At 38.2% G+C, this 26,751-nt stretch overlaps 1 protein-coding gene across 3 annotated transcripts in view; it reads right to left on the bottom strand.

Moving 5' to 3' along the window:
• Positions 1-1,390: 1,390 nt before the first annotated feature.
• The window catches only part of TPD52L1 (TPD52 like 1), a 75,029-nt gene continuing 49,668 nt past the window's right edge, over positions 1,391-26,751 (bottom strand). Inside the window, exons 3-8 of one of the 3 annotated variants that reach the window (XM_090279813.1) lie at positions 24,451-24,599; positions 13,032-13,133; positions 9,882-9,896; positions 8,241-8,279; positions 5,269-5,329; positions 1,391-2,023 (exon numbers count right to left, since the gene is read on the bottom strand). In XM_090279813.1, the coding sequence (XP_090135939.1) occupies positions 1,895-2,023; positions 5,269-5,329; positions 8,241-8,279; positions 9,882-9,896; positions 13,032-13,133; positions 24,451-24,599 (495 nt within the window). In that variant the 3' untranslated portion in view covers positions 1,391-1,894. The remainder of the gene's footprint in view (positions 2,024-5,268; positions 5,330-8,240; positions 8,280-9,881; positions 9,897-13,031; positions 13,134-24,450; positions 24,600-26,751) is intronic. The other 2 variants (XM_090279810.1, XM_090279812.1) reach the window with 2 other exon arrangements.

Raw genomic sequence — 26,751 nt, 5'->3', positions numbered from 1 at the left:
CTTTTGTTTGCCCTTGATGAAGATATGGACTTTTTTCATGCCGGCACAGAAAGAGATGGGATATTGGAAACCCAGGGGATAGCTTCTATTTCCACTCTAATTTTGCCACACCACCGTCACCTGCGTGTGGGTCCTTGGGGTGCTTTTCTTGCGATCCCATCTAAGACCCCAACAACAGTGTGAATAATTAAAAACTTTCCAATTAACAGAGGTGACATGAATATAGCTTTTACAAAACTGATGAATGGTTTCAATAAACAGGTAAATATATTTGAAGCTCTGAGGCATCGGCATCAACACTAACTTTCTTGATGGTTTCCTACCCAATCTTGACACTGTGTTTTCAGATTGGACGTCTGAGACCACTGTGCAGAAATCGGTTGGTGAATGAAGATATTTATAACACCATAATTCTGCTTTTTCTATGATACAATGCAGTGTGCTGAATGTGGTAAAACAAGGAAGGTGGCAATGAGTTTACAAAAGATGAGCATTTCAAACGCACTAGGCAACGGCAGATTCGGCACAGAGAGATGAGTACCCACATGCAGCAGTGGATGAGCAATGTGCTCACAAGCCAGCGGGACAGGGTTTGGCTTCAACCAACAGCCGAGAAGGATCAATCAGAGAGAACACCAGTGCTCCTACCAGCAGGGCTTCTTTGTCCATATTTGTCCATACCTATACCTGCTAAGGGTCCAGGCCTCAGAGAAGTGGCCCTGAACCAGCTTGATTTTCAATCAGGTATATAGGTTGTCCTCCATTAGAATAAAAATGTTCAGGTTGGCTTTATTTCACTATGTTAATTTCTACTTAATAATACATTTAAAAAATGAATAGTGAACACGCTACATATAGGCTACCTATATATTACATGGATTATATGTTATAAATACATATATTTAAATATACTTAAATAGATTTTTTTATTAGAAGGTCTAGTCTGTATGCATTTTAAAAATGTATCTATAGGATGTATCTCTGTTACCCATTTAGAAGAAAAGAGAAGCATATAATGTGGAAGGTAAAAGTTACTGCAGAAATCTTTTTAACACAATGCTTTTTCATTCATGTGAGCAATTTTGCAAACTGGAAGGAATTTCAGACTGGCTTTTCCCATTTTCTAGCTACTATATTCCCTTTGCAGATATCCCTTACATATTTAGCAGTTTACCTGAGTTAACTCCTACTCTATGTAGATTAGAGAGAATTTTAGAATTGAAGATTGTTTTAGCATCCTAAAGTAGCTGGTATTATAACTACATATCCTCTTTCCTGTTCACCAGATTAGCAGTAGAAGTTGATTTAAGATAGTGTCTGCAGAATTATAGTTACCCCCTTTTAAGGTCATAAATATCCCTGAAGACTTAAAGAAATTAAGAACTTAAAGTCATCGTTAAAATCAATTATTTTAATTGCTTAAATAACATGTAGTTGATGTAGGCGAAGGGGACCACAAGCAGCTTGATGAAATTTCCTAGTGTCATCCCATTGCTGGATAAAGACTGATTCCAGTGGACTGACTGAACTGAAAGGGGGTGCTCACTCAGCCTTCAAAGCCATGCACATGGTAACGGCATCCAAGCAAAAATCAAAGCAAATACCTAATAGCTCATGTCTGGAAAATATGTTTGAAGTACACAGAGAAGGGTCATAACCAATTGACTACCTGCTCAAATCAGGACATATTAAAAGATGATGGATGATCTGTGAATACTGAAGAGTGTGGTCAAGTGATCCATTATCAACACAGATACAAACGAAATCATTACATTAAACTTTGTGGAGAGCCCATTTGAAGGTCAAGGCCTGGGTTTTCTCAGTGGGATTTTGGTCTTCATGTCCGGTGTGCGCGGGGTGATGGGCCTCTGCAGGCGCGGGCCGGCAGGCAGCCCTAGCCCTGCAGTTCCTCGTCCGCCCGCCGGGGGCCGCTCGCCGAGCTCTGCGCGCTGGCGTGGGCCGTGGAGCTGAGTACCTCTTCAAAGCTGCCTCCGCTGTGGTTCGTCCCGCCGCCTACTTTCGTCTGAAAGGGGCAGAGACGCACAAATGCAGTTTATTCTCTGTAATGTTTTTATAACATTGATTAGTTTCAAGGTCAGCAATACCTTTTTAAAATTTTTCTTGAGAGGGTTTGTAAAGGGTGTAAAGAAGTTTCGTATAGCACAGTGCTAGGATGTCATTCATACTTGGGTTCTGGGATTGGAATAGAAATTTTCATTTTTTACAGTTTTATTAGTGCTCTCTTTATCTCTTCTACATTTAAGATCCTCAGTCCCTTAAGGAGCACAATCAGATCTGTGGATTGTCACCATCCACTCGCTCAGCCAGAGAAATGATTTAAGTAGCAAAAACAGAAATGGATTTAGATATATTCCTTCAATTTTACAAATGTATGGACATTTTTAAGCGATTTCAACTTACGTTCTCTACTTGAGATTTAACAAAGCAATCTGCATGTCTGACAAATGTCTCTTGAAAAGGCTAAGTGGTTCAAGTGAACATGATTTCTGGCCTCTGTTTTGAGAGTTGAAGATGAATCCAGTCTTAAGCACTGCTCACATCATACCTTTTTTAGGCAATTGCCTTTATAGGAGGAATATACCTTAAAGTGCAAAGTTATAATGCTTTACGAGACTCCTCTTTTTATGTACTTGTTATTGGCTAAAACAGATCCAGGAAGAAATCAATTTGTAGTTAAGAAATATGGTATATAGCATTTTATTAAAGTGAAATATTAAATATTAAATATTTTGAAAAATTCCTAATTAAAAAGTTCTTCAAAACAATATTTAGTCATCCATAATGCTTAATGAAATTCTTAATAATAGTCACATTGGTCTTTCTTTAACCATTAACAATATTAAAAAAACATTGAGGAAAAGGAAGGTATAGGACAGATAACATTGCTATTCTCAAACTGCTGTCTACACCTCACTGTCACCAAGAACACAAACCACACTGGGGAATAAATGTATCCACCTATGCTTGGCCAGCCCTTTTAAAATCTTAACCAGGGTTTAAAAATAGTTCAGTCCTTATAATACAGACATACACTTTTTTCAATTGTCAACAAAATCCCTTTCTACCTCTTTAAATTCAATTAATAAGTTGAATTTTTCTGTTTACTGGAGGTCAAGAAATTTGTTCTGGAAAGTGACAGATAAATATTTTAGGCATGGGTATCACAAATACTCAAATTCGCCATCGTAGAAAGCATCGAAAAACAATGAAAAGTGAATGAGCATGGGTGTTTTCAAAAGGACTATATAAACACTGAAGGGTGAATATCTTGTAATTTAATTTTCAGAAATCACAAATATTATTTTTCTTTTATTTTTTCAGCCATTAAAGGAGTATAAAAAACATTCTTAGCTTATAGGCCATTCAAAAGAAGGTGACCAGCTAGATTTGACCCACACACCTTAGTTTACATACCTCTGGCACAGAGCATTGATTTTTCCATTAATTGGTGCTATTTTAGCACTGTGACGAAGGAGGTGGCTTTCAATTATGTGATTTTTTTCCCCCATGCTATTTCTTTCCTGAGACGAACAAGCTTAATCCAATATAATTTACTCTGTTAATAGTTCCCATTCTCCTCTATTTTATTCACATTCTTTTTTGCCATAAAAATTATGCACAGTATTGAATCAGATCAATACGAATTGATGCTGTTCTGGGTTTTGTTTCATTCTTTTCTCATAGTTAGTTCTTGGTTTTCTCTCATCAAAATAAAAAAATAAAAAAAAATAAAGAAGGGGGAAACCACCATGAAATAAGCAATTTGGCAAAGAGGAGTGAAATAAAGGAGTTTCCTAGGCATGGCGGGGGTGGGGGGAGGCAGTTAATGACTGTACATTGCAATACTTGAGGTATGGACCTACTTAAGTAAATATGTGAATAGTAAACCCCTCCTGAACCCTTCCCTTCATAATGGTTTTTCATCCAAGAATTTGCCACTTGGTCCCGCAAATTATAATTGTTCTTTGGAAAAAAATTGATTTATCTCTCATAATAAAATAGCTGGTTGAAAAGATGCAAAGAAACAATAAGTATCTTGCCTTTTGTTTAAGAATCGAGCAGTATGTGAGAAAGGAAATGCAGCATATAGACCTGCAAGAAATTTCACTCATCCTTACTGATTCTTGAGTCATTCCCTCAGCATCAAACGGACTCAGGGCCCACAATTGAAGAACATCAGGGAAACGTTGTAAAAGATTTAGGACACAAAAGTATATGCAGAAAATAAGCTATATAAAGAAGGGTTAGACATCCATTATTTCCTCTAAAGAAAAAAAGGAATGAGAAATTTGTAATTACCAAGGAAGTGGGAGGTTTTACACAAAGCAAGATTATTAGCTATTCTCTACTGCCTGGGTGGGAAGAAAAAGAGGAGCTAGGCATAGTTGGTGACTTAGGAAGCAGGTGGGCTGTGAGTCTTATTAAACCCATGAACAATCATCCACTTTCAGAAGGTCTTGACACAGGCTAGTACCCAGTTGGCTGTGTTAGTTCTGTGCGTGCTTGGAGGAGCAGACAGGCTCTGCACCTTAGATCCCAATGAGGTAAGAAAGTGAGAAGCTGAGAGTGCAGGTCAAACACTTAAACCATAAAATCATATGTGAGCGGTGAGCTTACCAGAGTTTCCTGGTAAGCAAATGAAAATAGGTTGCTCTTTATTCTTCTTTTGCTTCTTCATAGCTCCTTCTTCTAAAGAAAACCTAAAAAGCACAACTTCTCCTATGTCAGAGCTTGTCTAAAAAGCAACAGAATCCATCCTCTTTGGAATGTCTTAGGTTGCGAATCAAATGTTGAGAAATTGACTGCTAAGATTTTTTTTAACCTTTTGTTTTGAAACTAGATATTCTAGCAAGAGAAATGTCTGAGAGATTGTATATCCCTCCCTATCAAAAATTTCCCTACAAGTAGGGACAATTTAATGGCTTCTGCTTGTCACTCAAATGATGATGTTGACAAGCAGAGGCACGAAACTGCACAACTAGCAACTGCTGGTAAATGAAACCAATGAAGGCACTTTAATGAACAATTCATTCTTAGTGGTTTATACGAACAACTTTGTAGGGATACAGAAACACTATTTAATCCTAGTTTTATTTATAGATTCATAATGTGAAGACTGACTCTGTGCAAGGCTGCCTTCTTGACAGCACCAAAGGCTGGTAGTCTCATCTTTGGAACGAACCACAGCAACTACTATGCTGTCCTGATTCAGTGGCCCCAACGACACAAGATTCACTTCATCTGTACCTTAAGACTTGTGACAGTTGTCTCAACCCTCTCCTCAAATGATTTGAAAGTAGGAGAATTCCTAAAATAACAAAAAAAGAGAGGTCAGCTCCAAAGACCTACCTGTCTTAGTAACTCTGCTGTCTGATTTCTGCTCTTGTAAACATCACTTCTGCACCAGAGCTAGCTGTCAGTTTGCCACCTACACCAATTATCTTTTAACATATATTTCACTTCTGCTAGGTTAGATCCATAAACCATGAGTTGACATGGAATTTTTCTAAGTAGTCACTCAATTGTAGAATAATATAGTATTTGGCACTGATACAAATGTAATTAATAATTCCATGTTGTTGTTTTTTTTATTGTTAGCATGCAAAGTCTATCTAAAGAGTGTCACGCTTGAGTTTTCCCACTTGGAATGTTAAAGTTAACTTATTTCAGTGAATTTGAGACAAGACAGAACTAGCTCAAGGAATAAAATGTTTATAAGTTTTTTTCTTTTCAATACCTTCAAAAGTAATCACTTGGTCAGCTTCCATAAAGTAGTGTTTCTGGAAGTCAATGCTTTGATTATTGTAAGTTGAATACTACTTGTCAAAATGGTATTATTCGCGTGTGGCAGTTTTCCTTCCTAAGAGGATAAACCCATTTGTTCTCTTACCAAAGAGAACCTTCACAGTCTATTTACATTTTATTTGTGACTCATCATTGTGTTAAACAATCTCTATACCATTTGTAACTATAAGCATTAAATACTTCATCTGGTGCTTTTTGGTTTCCTGTACTGGATTTGGCCACATGACATGATTTAATGACAACATTACCGTTAAAATTGTCATCACCAAGTCCAATTAAAGAAACAAGAACTGAACTAAAAATGTGTCTTAAATCTTGTATCCATGTCAGCTTTCAGCAACAATGATTGTCATCATTTTCAGATCAAATAATTCAGTTGATAAGACACTTAAGATTGTCTCGAGCGCAAAAAAATATATAAATAAGAGGAGAAACTTCAGAAAGAAGAATGGCTATAACACACAGGCTTCATTGTACAGTGCAGGATGAAGCACAGCTCTAATACTATCAATGAGAAAAGAATGTTGAGGTTATATTTTTTAGCAAATCTGGCTTTTTTAGGTTGTTATCCCAAGACCCTGATGCTCCAGATGATCAGTAATGCATTTGCTTTTGGCTGCATGAATTCATAACAATGAGATCAGAGGGCCAGAGCATGGCAACACATCTTGTAATTGATTCAAACACGAGTCAAATTCCCATGAGTAATCCTCCGTAATACCTCTTTTTCATCAGGAAATATTAGTGAAATTATACTTGAATGTCTCAAAAGTAGATATTTATTGGCATCTGACTTTCACAGCAAGTTCTATTTGGCCAAGCCTGCTCATGTGACTGCTGTCATCCATCAAGTTACATTAGCTCACACCCTGCAGACAGTTTGCCTAAGGCTTTATGGGTGTATGTTAGATGAATAAAATCATTTGTTTTAGAAGTTAATTTCAGGCAACTTTATGAGGACTAAATTTCACTCATAAGCCTCTAGATGAACTCCTGGTTCACAGAGCAAAATCATTTAAATTTTTTGCAAGCTCCTGACTTAAAATTTGACAAGAGCTCGGAGCCTCAGGTTACATTACTCAGTCTGGGTGTTCTTATGTGAGAGGGAGTCATTCAAACATAGACAAAGCAATCCTGAATCTATGCTCTCTACCACCATATTAGGGATATTTAATACTGTGATTAAATTCCCAAAGTAACCAGTTAACCCCAGTGTAGAAGAGACTTCATTGGACATAATAAAACATTCTTCTAAATAAATTACAGTAGAATACATGCTAGAGAACAGGGAGAGATGTTTATTCAGATTTCATCATATCACATACAACTACCAACTTTTAGCACTACAAATGACCCCCAAAAGAACTTGACTTCAAGACTTGCAAACTATTTAGAGTAATTGAAGCTCTTCTATAATGTATCCATACCACCATATATTATATAAAGCAGGAAGAAGTAGCACAGTTTTAACTGAAATAGGGGAGGGTACCAGGGGCTTGATTACTACCCTGCCCCCAACAGCATCACCATGGTAACTTAAGGCAAGCACCATGGAAGAGCAGTAAATCTGGTTCTAGCCCCTTATTGTAAACATGATGAAACTGATATGACTGAGGTAAGTTTTCCAAGTCTGCAAAGTTCACTCTTGGCAGAGCTGGCCTGCCACTTGTATCCTCTGATTCCCAATCTAACTTTCATGCCTCTATCTTTATTACTATTAGTTTGATTTTATCTGTTGTATCACAAAGTCAAGCAAACAGGAAGCAGAAAACACCCGTCTCAGCTTTCAGCAAGCAGTAATTTTAATGACATCTGTATTGTTCAAGAGATGCCTCACCTTAATATACACCTTAAAAAATCCTAATGATACCCTTTCTAAAACTGTAGCGCTCTTAATCTCCTATCCTTTCATTTAAACTTTCTTCCAGGATTGCATTTAATTCTGGGGAAATAAGAAACATATTTCCACCATTCGCAAGTATGCTCAGAATGTTCTAGGCCCTGTACTAAGTGCTTTACGACACAGGTTACTGGGTTTACATCTCGCAACAACTATATGAAGTAGGTCTTATTTCCCCCAGTATACAGATAAGAGACTGATGATTGAGGTAAGCTGATTAACTTGTCTCAGGCCTCACAAATCAGGAGAGGCTGGATTTAAGCTAGTGCGTTTGGTCAAAAGCCCAAGCCCCTTCAATACTTCAACAGAATTGTCAGCTTTTTCTCCTGAGGACAATAAGAAAAGAGAATAAAGTAGGTCATGGCACTTCCTCTCATATAAAGAAGGAGGAAAAAACCACACAACACTTCCTTTCATATAAAGGAGGGGAAAAAATTACCAGGTAAATATCAATAAACTGACACTTCATACATGTTCTGCAATAACATTATTTAAAATAATTTACACACATTACCTCATAGCAGGCATACTTATGGAATGGCGAATGGAGTAGCTTCGGGGCAAAAGCAGATTAAAGGGAGGGAAAAAAGGAAAAAAGAAGATAGCACAATGTAAGTACATGAGAAACTCCCTATTCACAGTTCTACAACAGCAATCTCAACTATCTGAAGTATTTGCTGCCCACCCCGCCAAGATGGTATTTATTTTCATTGGGTAGCATGGGCCACTGTTGGTTCCAAGGGTGTAAAGGAAGAGTAGGTGGTCTGTAGTTGCATATTATTGTGTTTCCTGTTGGTTCCCTGTAGGCCAGGAAATCTGAGGAGAATGTCTGGTTTCCTCCAGATCAGTCCAGTAGCCCCTGGGCATCCTCTTAAGGTCCAGCTCCTTCTCTACTTCCTTCTGCTCCAGAAGACAGGAAAGGCTCATGCAGGAAGTAGAGCTGTGCAGGTAAAAGCTAATCGTTCATTGTAGAGAAATTCTCCAGAGGAATACCCATAGCTAACACAAGATAATCAAGGAAGCACACACACCAGGCAAAAACAATTCACACAGTCAGACACAAGGGACTCCTGCTCCATTCCATTCTATGTCATCGGTACAAATACCAACACTTGGGAGAACTCAAAGACTTTCAGCCTTCTCACTCCATTAATCCGACAGCAGTTGACTCATTTTCCCTCTAATTAATTGCCTGCTATTTCTGTGTGAGTTCCACTGAGAAATCAGGCTGGGTGGAGGAAAGAAGCGAAATGAGGTCCATTTTCCTGGGCTAGTGCTATCCCGGTACACATTCTAACACCATGCCTGCTTTCTCTCCTCCCCAGATGCTAACTGGGAAGGCGTCCAACTCATCACCCTTCCCCGTCAGCACCCACTGAGGTTATTAGTATGGGCGGCACTCTACTAGCATTCAAACAGCAAAGGACAAAGAAATTCAGGGGATTCTTGGGGTCCTACCTTAAACACTCCATTTGGAAACTATAGGCAAAATATTGCCTCAGAGCTTATATTAAAAAAAAAGTACTAAAAGAAATTCATCAGCATTATCAATCTATTAATCTCTTTAAAAAACAAATTTTAAAAAAAGTATAAAATGAGATTCCAGCTAAAAAAAATAAAAAGTTTAATTCAGAGGCCTGGCCTGATATCTTCACACTTCCTAACATATGTGCTTCTCCGGGAATTTTTTTTTCTCTTCAACTTAAGAAGGTACAGAAAGTTGAAGATGAACCAGGACCATGAGTAAGTTACAAGATGTTCAGAAAAACAAGACAAATAATTTCCTTTTTCTTAACCTTATTTTCTGTAAATTTTCTAAAAATACACAGCTCTCCATATCCACGTTCCTTTTTTCCTTCTCGCAGTTGAACGACCTCTGCCCGTATAGGAAGGAATGATATGAAAAAGATTCGTAAGAGATGGCTCAGCAAGCGACCCTGGGGTAGATGATTCAGAAATGAGATAAGTACGTGCTGACATAGATTCAAATGCACTGGGTGCCCTATACTCTAACTCCCTGGTCACGGACATTCAGGAAACGAGACTGAGGTTTTGGCTGAGGCCCACCCACAGTGTGAAAGAGACAGCGAGCTCTGGGAAGGAAGGGCCGGACAGCGGGGAGGCCGGCCGGCAGGGCCCCAGCAGCAGCGCTTACCCGATGGAGTGAGACCTGCGGCCCGGGCAGCACAGGAGAGAAGAGCAGGAGCAGAGTTAGCACATCGGGATGCAAAGGAACAACCGCACTGGCTGTTGTCCCCTTTTGCCAGAATCCCGAAGCATTACACTTTTTGAGTCTACCAACTTTTTAATGTGTCTTATTTTACCAACCTGTCATACGTTGTGCTTCTGTTATTCTCAGGGATATGTAATGATGGGGAAACTCTCTAATAAAATTATGTGCCTCCTCAAGAGAGTTCATCTGTTCTAGGTGCAATTTGAACAAATTCACTGAGACGTTCTAGGGAGATGCCAATATTATAAAAATTATTCCAACAGCTTGCATTTCTTCCCAGAACTTTCACAAATGTGACCTCATTTTAACTCCACAGGAAACATTTTAGTTAGGTAGCTTTTAACAATGTTATTACATGGATGGAGGATTGAGCAATTCCATGACTGAGCTAAGGGGACTTCATTTAATGGCAATCAGGCTAGAATGAGTATCTTAGCTTGGGAAATATTACTTATTTTTACAAAACAAATTAAATTATAATATAGGGTTTTTCATTCAGTTATTAAAAGGCCCCAAATTCTAGGTTTTCAAAATCTATACATATTAGCTTGAAATTATTTTAAAGAAAAACTAGAGGTACTGTTTTTCTTCACAGGTATCTGAATTTTGGTGGCAATCTTTTCAAACAAGTTCAGAAATTTGTTATCAGGATGCACAAATGAATTTCATCATGTAACTATAGATTAATATACTTTTAAACCAAAAAGGGATTCCAAGGAAAATGTTTATGATACAATTTTTAAACTTCTTCACTATCATTTTATAAACTAGCAAATTAATTTGAACAACAAAAAGTTACTTTTTCTCATTTAAGAATATTTATTAGAGTAAATTTAAGTAATTTTCAAATAGGCCTTTTACTTATATTACTTCTTTTAGCATAATTTAAAACTAAAAACTCTTTGCAAAACTTGTTGCTTTCACAAAGACTTATCTTCATTTATGCAAAATGTAATATATTATACTTAGAGAAAACTATAGGTCTGAAAATATAGGTCTACAGAATATTATAGGATCATTATCTGCATTTCCAGTAACATCGGTTACATTTCCCAATATGTTTAGCCACGGTTCATAATGAAAATGTTGTATCCTCTATATAGGGCGATAATTAACAAAAAGTTTAGAACTCCTGGAAATAGGTTATCCACTACACTAAAACAAAGCCACACAGAAACAGGAGGAAAGGCAGTCACATAACCTGGATATTGTACCAAAGTAGTGTATGAACACGAATATGTCAACATATTGCGTATTTCAAATACAGTTACTACTCAGAAATACAACGAGCAAAGCTTTTATGAAATGTAGCGTGCTCCTGTTAATGGATTCTTTCTCATTTCTGTCATATGGGGCCACTGTGTAACTGAGATGGTCACTTAGGAAAGATAATAATGAGCATTTATGGAGTGCTGAATACACGGCAGGCTCTCTTCTGCTACTTTTAAAATAACTTGATGACCTTGTGCTCTTATCGCTGTTTCATAACTGACAAAACCCCCAGGTACATGTGAGCTGAATTACATCTGGCTTTCTCATAACCTGACCCCCTGAAGTTGAATCACCTGGGAGCCTGTTACTAATGTAGATTCCTGGACTCTACTCAAGACCTACTGAGGTATAATCTCAGAAAGGTACAGTCTGGAAATATGTACTTTAAACAAGATCCAGGGGGGTTTATAAGGTCCCCTAAGGATGTAGAAACACTGAGGTCCCAGTGTTTAAGTGAAAGCTTTCAAGTTTGTGGAGAATGAATTTTATAAACATTGATAAGTCTATTTCCTTGGATAGAACACATAATAGGGTCTTCCCTATTTAAGAAATTATTTAATTAGATTAGGTAAATGTTTTAATGCCATTGAAATGATTGAAAATTTTATTTGTAATAAAATTAATTAATAATCAGAATGTTTACCTCTTAATCACTTGCTGCTTCTGAAGAATGTCAATGGCTTTCGTTATTGCATCATTAGTAAGAATACTCAGATTATTGTACATGTACTTACTTAACTCTAGCCTCACCAATGTCAAGTTGTTAAGATGGTATGTTAATATTGGGCACAATCTAGCAATATTTAAAGCCAAAAATAAACACAAAGATATAAATACTTGCTTCTAGGTATCAAAGCTAGAGGTTAATAAAAAAGTAATAGTTTAAGAATCCAGGGAAATAATACACACAGATCCTTTTAAAATAAGAAATTTAAAATGTACTTTGGAAGTATTTAAAGAATAAATTTGATTTCTAGAGACACATGAAACTGATTTATTATAAAGACAGATCTTATAAGCGTAACAGCTAAATTCAAAATAAACTATGATAGTTATTTAAACAAGCAAAAAATATAAGGAGTAACAATTCTATATAATTTCTTAGCACTTCATATAAAAAATAATGGTCAATACTAGAATGTTTTTCTGGTGACTATAGTGAGGACATTTGGTTGTCAGTTCAAAATCTTGATGTTCACCCTAACTTTATATGGTAGTGAAATATGGAAATAACTAAAATATGCAAGGGGACTGGTTCAGAAGTTTTGCTGTAGCCATGGAAGCTAATACAGTCATTAAAAAGGAAGTTGTAATAGACACTTATTGACATATTCATAATATTGCCAAAGTGAAGAAAGAAAACTACCAGAAATATATATACCAAAAGGCAATTTTTTGGAATAAAATAATACTTATGTTATATAAAACTGTAACTAGAGTAGTTTATCAGAGCATATTCTACTGAATGCATATTTTAACTCATTGTTTAAATTACAATAATTAAAATTCAGTGTTGCTGCATTCTTTTGAAATTCCCCCTCATTACCCGTGATTAAAGGCATCCTCTCAACTTCTAGTTTTACTAGGTTGGGTCCTAGGGGAAAAGGCATCTTTGGGACCCAGTCCTGCCATTAAGCTGACCTTCAGTCAGAAAATGTCCCAATATAAAAATTTATCTCAGTCACCAATCATTACCACCACATAATATTTTAATCCAATAAACAAAGAATATGTTAGGAAGACCAGCCAATAAAGAACGCTCCCCCTCTCTGGGAAAGCCACGGTTCTCTCCCACAATACCTCATGTCTCCAAACTTCTTGCTGATGGCCGTCCCAACATTGCTGAACGCAGCAGTTGCCTTCTGCCCTGCATGACTCAGGGTTTCATGTGTCTTCTTGTAGCTAGAAGTAGAACAGAACAAAAGTTTATATATCATGATCTCCCATAAACAGTCATCGTCCTTCTCTCCTTACTTTCCTAACAGATTTAGCAAGAAGATAATCTACAGAAGTGATTGTTTCTAGTCATTGTTTGGGAATGATGGGTTGGCTACCACTCATCAGAGGGAAAGTCACACTGTTAAATCTGAATTCAGGAAACACACACACACACACACACACACACACGTATAGACCTGAATGTACAGGTCTTTAATCACACAGTGGAACTATTCTGAGAGTAGACAGTCATTCTTAAAAAAATGTATTAACTCTATGAAGAGACACTTGTCAATGAAAGCTCTCTAGCCATCAAAGGTAACACAGAAATTTCTTAAATGTATATTTCAAAAGAAAATTTAAGCTTTTACTGTTTCTGTGAGTGAAATTAACCATAAAAAGGGAAACTATAACTAGTATTTAACTTACTTTTCTAATACTTATATCTGAGAATAAGAAAGGCACATAATTTAAGACAACATAGTGATTTTTTTCAGAACAGTTTCAGAGATCTACCTGTTCATGGTCTATGTCCCCACTAGACTGACTCCTTGAAGGCAAGGAAGCCATTCATCTTTGTGTCCCCAGTATCTGGAGAAACTCAGTAAATACTGGGTGAATGAACTGATGATCAAAGGATGCTCTTCTATGTCTCTGAGTTGGGAGTCGTGGCAGTTAGAACAGAGAGGTGTGGTGGGTCACAGAGATATAGGGCACAGACTTCACAGGAGTTTGTGAGTGACAAATAGAACAAGATGAAAAGATCAGCCTGAGGTTTTGAGCATAGTGACAGGAAGAACAGTGCTATATCTGCAGGTCTGAGAACTTTCTAAGAGTTATTACAGTGGGAAACAAAAGACACCTAGCATAGGGAATAAAAAGAAATCAACAAATCATTTTGTACCTCACTTCACAATATAAGTCATTATACCATACACTTTAAACTTACACAGTACAGTAACTTTAAACTAAAAATAAATCAAAAGTGTTTTGTATAGATTTTATTAAAAACTAATTCTTATATGCACATAACATCTTCTTCCAATATATGCTGGTCCCAAGTAAGTTCCTCCAAAGCTGCCTGCTTAGGCTAGAACACTTGCATTATTTGGTACCTCTGAGAAGACTTTATATTATATGAAATCAGTTGTGTAGGAATGTCCCTTATCCCTCCATCCCTTCCACCTCTCACAAGTCATACAGTCCTAAATGTACTGTCATACTTGAAGGAAACGCTTTAAACATGCCCCTTGGTCTTCTTCAGGACTGAAATTACTTTATTAATATGGTATTCCATTACTGTCTTTTTGTTAGCAGGAAGGAATCAGTTTACAATATTTTAGCACCATATGTTATTTATTTATACAATGCCTGTTTTTCAGGAAGTGTAAAAATCATATTATCTAGACTAGCAGTTTTCAACTGGTGTGTTGCAAGAATTTTTATAGCATGCAATACCTGGCTATTTAGTCAGGGGCACTGGCCTCTTTTCCCTGAGACTGTCAAATTAAAAAAATGACAACAGCCAACACAACAATAGCCACCCAGTGTGAATGAATCAAAATAATACCTATTTTTGGCCATATCAGCAAAGAATATATTTTTTGGTATGCTGTGGAATTTTAGTGATTAGTTCATGTGCGCCAGGAGATGCAAGGGGTTGAAAATCGCTGGTTTAGATCATAAAGCCAAACCAGATTATTCATTTACTGAACAGGCACTTCCCAGTGAATATAGAAAGACCAAGGAAAATCAGGGTCAAAGAGGAATCTGGTGGGTAGAAGGGAATCTGTGCCTGGGGACTGCTGTGCAAGTAGAACGGGGAAGGGGGACCCCAGATGGCTCTGGGTCAAGCAGCAAATGAGATATAAGAAAATGGAAGAGAGGAGCAGCTTTTGGGATGTTTTTCTATTTTGTTTTCTATGAAGGTACAAAACTACCAGCTTATTCAAAGTATAATTTTATTTTTACATTTTAATACATGACTTTGAGTTTTAACTATGGAAAAATTTTTTATTACATAAAACCATGGAATTTCAGGCAGTTAACATATGAAATAAAATATTAACATCTAACTTGTGATGCCAGTGATAAGGCAGTTCAAATAGTAGTAAATGTTAATGATCAAAAAGAAAAACAAAAAAACCATGAGTCATTATTTTAAGATTTTGGTGAAGTGTGATCTTGAAATGACATTGCTGAGAATTCTTCAGACGAAGCATGCAGTGTCCTGAACTCTTGGATTAACTGGGCTTAGAAATGCTCTATAAAAGGGATTGAGCAAAAAGGAAAAAGAGTTCATGGACATGGTCAACAATGTGGCGACTGCAGCGGAGGCGAGGGGCATAGGGGAACTAAATGGTAATGGAAAATAATACAATAAAAATAAATAAATTAATTTAAAAAATAAAAATGAATAATTTAAGTGTAGTGGATTAGAAATAGTCTCAAAAGAAAGACTTAAAAGTGTTGGTTTCAGCCTTAAAAACAAAGGGATTTATTTACAAATTAAGGAAGAAAAGTTGGAAATGCCTACTCATTATGTTTTTAGGATGCTCCAAAGTTTTCACAAAGTAGTGACTGGGTCAGGAAATCGGATCTATAAAAAAATGTATTTACAAATGGAATCCACACATTTTGGAAGCGAGGAAAGCACAATATTAACTGCAAATGAAACTTGCTCTTGAACCAGGGACTGGGATTCAGAATTCGGCTCAATCCAGGACTCCTTCTGCTCACAATACCATTCTGAAAAATATCAAGAAAAACTTCTTTCTATGCAAAGATCCAAATGGGAGGCAGTATCATCTTTCCCCTTTCTATTCCTTTCATACTCCCTATCCAGTTCATCAAGAGACCCTGTTAGTTCAACCTTGCAAACATCCGGAATCTGCCTACTGTCTCACGCCCGCCCCTGCTCTCCGCCTTAGTCCAGTCTACCAACATCACTCACCTAGGCTATTGCAGTAGCTGCAACTAGTCTCCCTACCCGCCTCCTTAACTCCCAACAGTCCCTTCTCGACACAGCAGCCAAAAGGACCCATTAAAACACTGTCAGAGCACTTTGCTTCTCTGTCACAGCCTTGCACTGGCTCCTCATTTCACTCCGAGTAGAAGGCAAAGCCCATACAACAAGCCTTCTGAGGGGCCTACACAGCGGGTCCCCTAGCGCTTCTCCCACCTTCTCTTCCTACTTTCTCCCTGTGTTCCAGCTGCCCTGACCTCCTCACTGTGCCTCAAACATCTGGGGCCTCATCCTGCCTCAGGACCCCTGCTCTGGGTGTTCTGCTCTACAAGGCCATTAAATCAGGCAAGAAAAGGGGTTTGTTGTATTGCAAATGCCCCGCTTTGAAGAATTTAAAAAACCTAAACTTACACCCTTAGGAAGACTATGGAAACTACCTTTTCCTGTCCAATCAGGGACAGGGGTCCCTGGAATCAAGGGGGTGTCCACAGAACAGAGCCCGGCTGTGGGAGGACAGGGGAGCTGGGGTAGAAAATAAAATCAAGGAAGGCCAAGGGAAGAAATTTTACTGGGCACCCACACGGTATTGAGTCTGTAAGGCCTTAAAGGTGACTCAAAGGAAGAGTAAAGACATATCTTGCAATATCTGTGGTCAGAAGTGAATACTAGTTACAGCATTGTTCCTGCATTTCTTCAAGAATTTCTTGCAATTAGAGCAAATACTTAATTTTCTTGTAAATGGTTCTGTGTAGCTTACCTTTATTTTTTTGAGACTGCTTTGAATTTTGAGATGAGGTGACTTTTCTGTAATATTCTGAATTTGATGGCTTAATTAAAAAATAGCTGGCTAGAGAGAAGTACATATAGTAAGCAATAAGAGTGGGCTACATTGTGTTTTAAACACACTTCTATATCAAAACATGAGGTGGGTGTACACAGGCCTCAGGCTACTTTAGTCAAGTATCAGTGACATTTATGTCCTCACCATGATAAATGCCGTTCTATATCTATGTGAAATTTCAGAGTTATAAGTCAACCATATGGAGTTCAGTGGAGTGTTAAAAAGGGATTTTTCAGGACTTCTAACTCTTTGCTTCTGAGCATTACATCATGTTAAATTTGAAAGGGACTAGAGCCCAATCCCTTCACACTACAGATGACGAACTGAGGCCCAGGAGAGTTACGTGACTCTTCAGTGACAGGTAGGGCAAGAACCCAGGCTGGTGTCCTTGCCTTCCTAACAGATTGTCTGGCTGCCTTGGAGATGACCGACATTTCAGGGTCAATTAGGTCAGCTTTCTATAGCTCCAGTGGCTGTGGAGAGAAATAATACTGCATTTCAAGAATTCTAAGATGTACATTTTTTCCTCACATTTTTATACCTCTTCCCTGGGCTAACTATTACATTTCTTGACAACAATGAATAATAATTTCATATATGTTACTTAGAGACCAATAATTGAGGGAAAGAGATTTTAAGGGGGTAGGCAATGAGAGAGGATTATACATGAGGAAGTAATTTCCAAATCACCAGGGAGCCCGTGAGAAATGGGCTATTGGGCCGAGATCACTTTAAAGCTCCAACACAGACCATTCACATCACGAAGTGAAGGGCCCTGGTGCAGTTGTGGACCAGATACTATAATCTTATACTGTATCGTAATTGGCTTGATCTGAATATTGAACAAGTAATATACATCCCTGTCTAGAGTCTAGGAGCTGGCATCTTGATAAAAGACCCTCCTGTCGAGCCAATGAAAAACCCCAAAAAAGGTAGTATATTCGCATTTTATCCTCATGGAATTTGGTACAGTTTGTACTACTAATACTTAAAATTATTTTCAACCCTATCATATAAAATCAGTTCAGTAATATTCAAATAATGAAAAAGAACTTAAATATCAACCTTCTGATTAACAACCATTGTAATTTAAATGGAAATGGTATTTAGCATTTTAGATTATTAGTGTCTCTTATTTTAACCTAAATATATATTACACTATTGTTAATTTACACAACTGATAAAGTAGGGAACAAATATATTCTCTTTAAATAGAAGTCAAAATGTTAAGATATTGCCAGTTTGCTGTCTGTTGTGCACTGAGAGGCAGAAAACATGGGAGTATATGCTTCAAGATAGCTGTTATGTGCCTCTCCTCTGTCTTCCCATCATCCCCTTTGCACAGCTCTTTCCAAACATTTTCCCATTGTGTCGCAATTATGGTTTTCAAATCTGTCTCCATGACCTGTCTAAACTTCCGGAGGGCAGGGGCCAAATCTTGCTCATCATCACTGTATCCCCAGCGCTGGAATAAACCACAGCAGGAGCCACATGAGGTCAAAGGAAGGAAAGAATCCGGTCTGATTCCCAGATTTCAGCTACAGGTGCAGAGTAAGGGCAAAAGGGGAAGTTCCTTACTCTGGAGGAGGGCAAGGGAAGCCTTAAGGTGAGTGAAGGGAAATTCGTCCTTGGGTGCTCAAAAGCAGTTCCAGCAAGCAGCAGCTTTGCAGAGGCCTGGGCCCAGCAAACCTTGATTCTCATCTAGCACTGAGCCTTCCCTGGGCAAAGGTTAAATTGTCACAGCAACAGCAGCTCACATTTATCGAGCACTTTGTATGCATGAACTCACTGAAGAGTGAGTGCTTACTGGGAAATATTTTTTGTTTTGAGTGCAGGAAACTTCTCATTTATCAATGAAAGTCAGCAGGGAAATAGGCTTTACTTTACAGACACTCCATTTGGCTGGAATGGGTAGCTTTTTTTTTCTGATTTCTTGAGATAGGTAATATTGTAAGATATTTAAAGTGCACATCGTGATGATTAGATATACATATACATTGTGAAAGGATTCTTCCCATCTAATTATCACATCCCTCATCATGTATATACACAAACACAAACATACATACATAATTTGCATATATATAGTGTATATATATATATATATAAGTGATGGATATGATAATGATACACACACAAAATTTAAGTTCTCTCAACAAATTTCAATTATAAAAGAGTTACCTACTATAGTCACCATATTATACTTAACTCCTCAGGTTATATTCATCTTATAACTCAAAGTTTGTACTCCTTTACCAACCTCTTCTCCCACACCCCCTGCAATCACCCTTGCAGTCTATTACCAAGAGCCCAACTCTTTTTTAGATTTCACATAAAAGTGATACCATTTAGTATCTGTCTTTCTCTCTGACTTATTTCAGCATGCTGTCTTCAAGGTTTATCCACATTGTCGCAAATGGCAGGATTTCCTTTTTCCTCGTGGCTGAATAATATTCCATTGTACATATGTACATACCACGCCTTCTTTAAGGAAAGAATAGCATTTAATGGCCAGAGCAAGTTAACTACTGGGCCAGCACACCAACAAGGGGATCATCAGTATGTGGGGTAAGGTCCTCTGCAGGCCAAATAAAGGGTATCCTATTGACTTTTCATGTAGATTCTTCTTGTCATGTTTCACTAATTTAAAAGTCAGTACTATAAAATATAATCAAAAGGGGAAAGGATATCTTCTTCTAAAATATTTTGCCTTAAAGCATTTTTCTACACACACATAAAAGAAAAAAAATAAAAATTCAACAATCTTTTTTCAAGAAGGTATTTTATAGCATAAATGTATTTTATATTATAGAATTTAAAAGAGAGCATTACTTTAATGGTTGCATATGCATCATTTTGCCAAAGATACAAAAATACTGAGGCTTATATTTTCCCAAAGATTCTCTAAACGTGTTATTAAAACATAGATTTGCATTTTGAATCTAGAAAACAATCCATTTCCTGCCTTGCGTAATAAGATGAAAGCTGAAAGGTAAGAGGAATGAACAACTGTGAGAAATTGGCTACATGTGGCTTTTAAAATTAGGTCTTTAATCTTCACTGGCACTTCTGAACTCAGTGGTACTCCAATGGGCTCCTTACAAAAAGATTATAATCATTATTGACCACAATGTCCTGGAAGTCTTAGAAGTACAAAATCAAAGAGTAAATAAATCATAAACTAAACTTCAATTTTCAAGCATTGTGCATTTTTAAAATGCTGAATGTTAGACTTTTGTTCCTCTTTATAAAGGACAAAGTTATTAAGCTTTCCAAAAAGATGACATGGTTTGAATTCCATTCCAAAACCTTCTCTTTTGTAGACCTCCCATTTATTTGGTCTGTGGTACAACTCAGAGGTTTATCAGTAGGAGAATCTCATGCGTTAGCAAAGGCAGAACACTTATTAGAATGAAGCATCATCAGATTAAATGGCTCACCACAAGGCAGCATTTCTGAATCCCTACTCCTACCTACAGAGAGATTCAATATCTTCTCCAGTGGTTTCCCCACACCTAGACCCAAAGCCACATACATGCCTGTACCTCCTTGAAGCCTAAAGACAACATGAAAAAGGCAGCAGAGATCATTTTTTAAAAAAGGATGGGAAATACTTTGGGTCTGCTCTTAGAGTATCTCAGAACAGGGAGTGGAAAAAACTATGACGAAAATGACCGCAACAGCAAACCCTGGCCACGGGTGCTTTCTTAGGACATGCTGTTGTATGGCTATCTTTCCGGAAAGGAGAGAGTTTCACTCTGCTGTGTAATTATTCCTGCTCATCCAGTCCTCTTCCAATTTGAATCCTGCCACAGACTAAAATATGCTAAGATCTTTCATTACCATGCTACCAATTTTTTTCATTATAAATCAAACTAAATAGGTCATGATTGCCTAATCGTTATGCAAAGTATTGCCTCTGGGAATCACCAACAATTCTGACAGCTAAAATTCTTTTTAATACTTTAAAATCTAATTCTACCCAACCTAATCCCACCCCAATTCCCTCACATCAAAATTTTCATTGTGTGAGGTATAGAGCTTATTCTGGAATGCGCATTATGGACATTAACAGCAGGGGTTTAATTAATTAATGGAGAAAATAGATTCCATTTTACCCTACCCCAACATGTGATTAAGACTTTTTCCCTTCCTTCAGCAGCCAAGAAAAAAGTGTGGGAGGAAAACGCCCTCATCAAAATTATGTTGTTGTAGGCGGGTCTCTTCCTCTTAAGAAAGGGATTGATTCTTCCCTACGAAGGAAAGTTCACATCATTCCTAAAGGTTAGTGAATCCACATTTACCTGTTTTTATTAATCTGAGGAAATGTCATCTAGTCCCATAGCTTTCCAGACATCACTATGCAGATGACTCCCTCTGACTTGCCCTCTCAGTATATGAACTTGTTTGTCCACTGGGCATTTCAGACTTCACACAGCCATGACAATTCTTGGGTCTCCCCATCAGATCAGTCTCAGTCTTTCCTAGAACACTGAACATGCCTACAAAGTGTCAGACATGGTCCTACATGCTGCATACATATTAACTCATTGAATCCTCACTTCCTATGAAATAGGCTCTAATAGGATCTCTTTCCACAGATGCAGGCAGACCTGGATTTCAACCCAAGCCCCTGGAGTCCATAGCCCATGGGCTTAACTACAATGCTATACTCCCACTGTGGTAAATAGTGCCCATACTCACCCAGTAGCCCGAGTCAAGGACCTGAGTCACATTTGATAACTTCTATTTCCCTCATCCTCCACCTCCCAGCCATTGGGAAGTGTCATTGGCCTGACCACCTATTCCTGTTCCCTCCCTGTATATAACTCTCCCTCGCCATCATCACCAGCTGGACTACTTGCAATAGACTCATAAATGATTTTCCAGTTTCCACTCCTGCCTCTTTACAGTCAGAAAGAGTGATCTTTCTGAACAGTGAATCAGAACAAGTCCCTTCCTGCTTCAAACTCCCCATTAGATTCCTGAGCCTTTGGAAGAAACTCCAGGCTTGTCTCTGTGGCCGAGGACCCAGAGGCTCTGGGCTCCTCTTTTCTCACTACCTCCAGACACAACACTTTCTTTGAGCTCCTGAAACCAGTTAAGCTAGTTCTGGCCTCAGGATGTTTGCAGAAACTTTTGACTCTGCCTGAAATCTCTGACTCAGATCATCAAAAAAGGGTCTTCCTCATTATTTAGGTCTCAGCTCTACCTAACCTCTCAGGACAGGATTTCCCTGACTGGGAGCCAATCACGGCAGCTTCTCCCCGCTCCTCCAAGTCACCCTCTAAAACATCCCCCTCTGCTATTTACATCATAGCACTTTCTTCTTCTGTATTTCCTTATTTGTTTCCCTTTCAACACACAAAGAGAGTAGGAACTTGGTCCATCTTGTTGAAGCCTCTATCCTGTGGGTTTAGACGAGCTTCTCGGTAATAATGCCCGAGAGTAGACACTCATTTAAGTTGATGGATAAGTGAACTGTCATGACCCCTTTAATGGCTTTCTATTGCCTGTGGATAAAGAATAACTTTGTGAACAGATGCCACAAGGCTTCTTCTCCCTGCTGACTCCACAACACCAAGTAACTGGCCTATTTTCCCTCATGAGGAGCCTCCTCTCCTGTGGAACTTCACCAAGCTGGGCCTCCCAAGGAGCCTCCTCCTGCCCCTATAGCCAGAAATTTCAACTCATCCTTCAAAGATGCTTAGACATTTCTTGCTTGGGAAGCCTTCCCTAGGATCCCAGCAAGGTTCAACTTCCAGCTTTCCAACCTGATAATGCCCTTGTATTTCACACTTAACTTTTTTTTTCTTAAGGTTTTACTTACTTATTTTTAGAGAGAGGGGAAGGGAGGGAGAAAGAAAAAGAGAGAAACATCAATGTGTGGTTGCCTCTTGCACACCCCCAATGGGGGACCAGCCCATAACCCAAGCATGTGCCCTGAATGTGAATCAAACTGGTGACCCTTTGGTTCGCAGGCCCGCACGCTGCTGAGCGACACCAGCCAGGGCCACACTTAACTTTTAACTGGTAATTTGTGATAACTTATAAGATAAATGAAAATAAAACTTTGTTTTCCTGACTAGACTCTAACTCCATACCCCAGAGAATAAATGTATTCTATTCATTCAACAAAAACTTGATATTTAAGTAGGATGCCTGACTATAAAACCAATTTGTTTTTCAAACATGGGAAAAATACAGACTACATAATCTCCCCTATGTGAAGAGGCTAGAAGCCTTCCTGGAACTTGCCTGCTCCAATTCCAGGTGCCAGAAGGACTATGAATCTCTCCCTTCGCTGCCCCATTGCCCACCCCCATCACACCTAGAGCAAAATTGAGGCACCCTCTGCCCATCTTCCTGCTCCCTCCCTCCCTTCAGCAACAGAACGGCCTGAATTGCCAGGCCCTCCTTAGGTTAGCTTATCCCAGCAGTGTGGTTAGGGAGGCCAGGTAGAAAAATCCAGCCTGATTCTCACACCCAGAAGGAAGTTCAGGTCAGTGTGTCTTGAAGCCTTCAGACCTGGATTAAATAGAGGTGGCTAGACCCAAGGAATCGGAGATTGTCCCACTTCATGTTGTCAGGGCCATTAACTGGTATAGGCCACCAATGTACAAACACAAAGGCCAAACTACTGATGGATCAGCTCACTTAATTTAGTGCCTGAAATCCAGCGATGCTTTTCAGGAGATTGTTCATATGGTGTTGCGATATGTGTTTTAAATTTATAAATGTCAATGTGTGGTGTCTTATCAGACTGAGGAAGTTTGGTTAGCCTCTGCAGGTAAACTGCTGGGCTCCTGGCTCCATCCTGCCCTACTCTGGGCTGTGCCCCAACCCTGTCCAGGTTGAGTTCTTGGGGTGCACAAGCATAAGAGCCTATAGGGTGGCTAGGTTGTTACCGGGAGAGAACATTCTCTTTTCAGATGGAAACTTAAGGAACCACATAGTGGGGAAACAGCAAACTCCTTTTAGATCCAGCTCCTCACACAAAGGGCACCTTCACACAGGAACAAAAGGTCACAGACCTTCATTCTCAGGAGCCAGCAGGCAAAGTTGGCCTCCAGCAAAATGGAAATAATTACTCTCCACGGCTGTGCCTTCCTACCACCAGGCCTCTCCAGCTCCTTTTACAATTTTTTGAGAAACCACAAAGAAAAAAATTATTCATATTAAACAAAGGCTTAAAAATATATACTAAAGAGAAAAAAATTGTAACTGTACAACTCCATAAAGGTGGACTGAGTGAAAAGAGAATTTTAATGAACAAAGTTTAATTTCATAAAGCTACTTTATAGAGTCTGCTTCACATGCAACGTATTTAATGATTATCAGGGTTTTTTTCCACTTTTAGAAAACGCTCTTTTTTTTCCCCTAGCCACCGTACCAAGTCACCTTGGGAGAAAAAAAACAGAAGAATGGAGAGACAGCAAGTTAACTAATTATTAATATTCTGCTAATATACTTACGCAGTAGTAGTCTGCATGTCATGCCAGCTTTTGCTGAAGTTCTGTTTTAACTCATTCATCAGGTTCATGCCGAGTTTTTGTTTTATCTCCACCAGGTGCCTTTCTTTCGCTGCTAAAACTTGTCGTAATGTTGTAATTTCGTCTTCTAGCTGCAAGGAGGAAGGAGAGAGGTGGGGAAAGATGTCAGACCAGCTGAAACATACCCTGCAAGTCTCTGCTCCGAAGCAGCCTTTGCACCCTTTAGTCTACACAGCCCTCTCTGGGTGACGGTAAACACATCCTGTCACAATGACAGTTTAATAGTTAGAAATAGATTTTTCAGTTCTAATGAGTATAAAGGTAATCAGTGCTCCTTGTGAAAGATTTATTTTGCACAGCAAAATATAAACAAGAAAAATAAAATCACCTGTAATGTACTGGGAAATCGGCACCACTTACTCTTCTCGTTTCTAACCTTCCAAACATTCTTCTAAAATTATACACAGATAAAATTTTTGACCAAAATACCAGTTTTGTACTGTAGGCCTTATTTTATAAACAACTTCTTTTCAAGTGTCACTAGTTGGTGTGGCTTGTTATTATTATTATTTTTTCTTACAACACCCAGCTGCATTAGTGCAGACACCTTTTGGCCAAGCTAGAACATTAGGCAGGGAGGAACAGGGAGGAGAGGATGTATGTAAGGGAGAGATTTGTGTTGCTTTTTCTTTTTAGCGATTTTATTGACATGTAACTATCATGCCGTAAGCCGCACACATTTAAAGTATATAAAATGCAGGTTTTGACACATGTATACTCCTGTGAAGTCATTGCAATCAAGATAGTGAACATGTCCGTTAATCACCTTCAAGAGTTTTCTAGGTCCTGTGGCATTCCTCCCTCCATCTCCCCCTCCCGCCAAGCAGCCACTGATCTCTCTTCCACTAGAGTTTATTTTGCATTTTCTACAATTTTATCTAAATTGAATTGTACAGTATATACTCAAGCTTGCCTGACTTTTTCACTCAACCTAATTACTTGACATTATTTGAGATCCATCCATGATGCTGCATTATCAATGGTTCTTCCCCTTTAATGGCAGAATAGTATTCCATTATATTGATGAACCACTATTGCTGTTGTTTTTCTTAATCTATTCACCTACTGTAGGACATTTAGGTTTGGCTAATGCAAATAGAGCTGCTATGAACATTCATGAACAAGGCTTTGTATGGACGTATTTCCTCTTTCAGCATTATAAATCGCTCTTGCAAATGTGATTTCTAACAAAGCGTTCTGTAAAATACCCAGATTTTAGAGAGTGTTGCTATATCCCATGAAAATAAATTTGAACCTTCACTAAGTATTTGATTTTAATTGGTTGTTGTACTCGTATGTTATAACATATTGCCCTGGTAGTATTGCTTAAAATTACATATTTTTTGTCTGAAAAGTATAAATACTTGCGACCTTCCTTGTGAAACCAGAAGAGTATCCCACATGCATGGAGGTAATAAAAGCCTAACACTTTACTACTTTTCTTACTTAAAAAAATAGAGTAAAGTATCACTCTACTTCTGACCATGAAGTGCATCACTAACCCTATCAGCCATTTGCAAAGGTGTTCCTTGGGTCATCAGAGACACAACTGTTAGAAAGGCATCTTGAGAAAGACATCTAACTTTGCAAAAATTCATCTTCTTACAAACGCAATGGTGCCCCAATGGTGAACATTCCTATACACAAATACCTTAAGCAAAACAGACAGAAATACTAGATCAGAAGCATCTTAAATACTACAGTAGAAAATAACAGGATCTTGGGGCTTTAATATCAGCAAACTGTTCTGATAATTTAACATTATGCATTTTTTTTACATAGACGGTACATTTATTTTTATGCACATGAAAATCTTTTTGTAATGAATTATACCTTCCATAAACATGTTATGAGCAACAGAACTCTGCCTTTTCTTGATGAACAAGAGTCCTCAGTATGCTAACGTATATTCATTACAACAAAAGGGTTATGATCAGAGACCAGAAAGGGGATAATGCTTTTATTGTTTTTATTGAATGAGAACACACTGTTATATTAAAAATTAAACCCTGTATTCTTTTGTGATCATACTATACTCCCCCTTTCCATCTTTTTCAGTGTGTCTTCCTGCATTTAATGTGCCTAGTAATTGTCCAGGTTGATTCTGTAGCTTTTAACAAAGAAAATGCTTTGGCTACATGTCAGCTTTTCATTCTATATTGGAAACACTTTTTCTGCTTTCTTTTGGAAAAATAATATGTTTCAAGTGACTGATATTACTGA

This window comes from Furipterus horrens, unplaced genomic scaffold (assembly GCF_987537825.1).
Source record: "Furipterus horrens unplaced genomic scaffold, mFurHor1.1.pri manual_scaffold_6, whole genome shotgun sequence".
Classification (NCBI taxonomy): Eukaryota; Metazoa; Chordata; class Mammalia; order Chiroptera; family Furipteridae; genus Furipterus; species Furipterus horrens.
The sequence above is the reverse complement of the archived record's forward strand: the minus strand, read 5'-3'. Positions and strand labels throughout refer to the sequence as shown.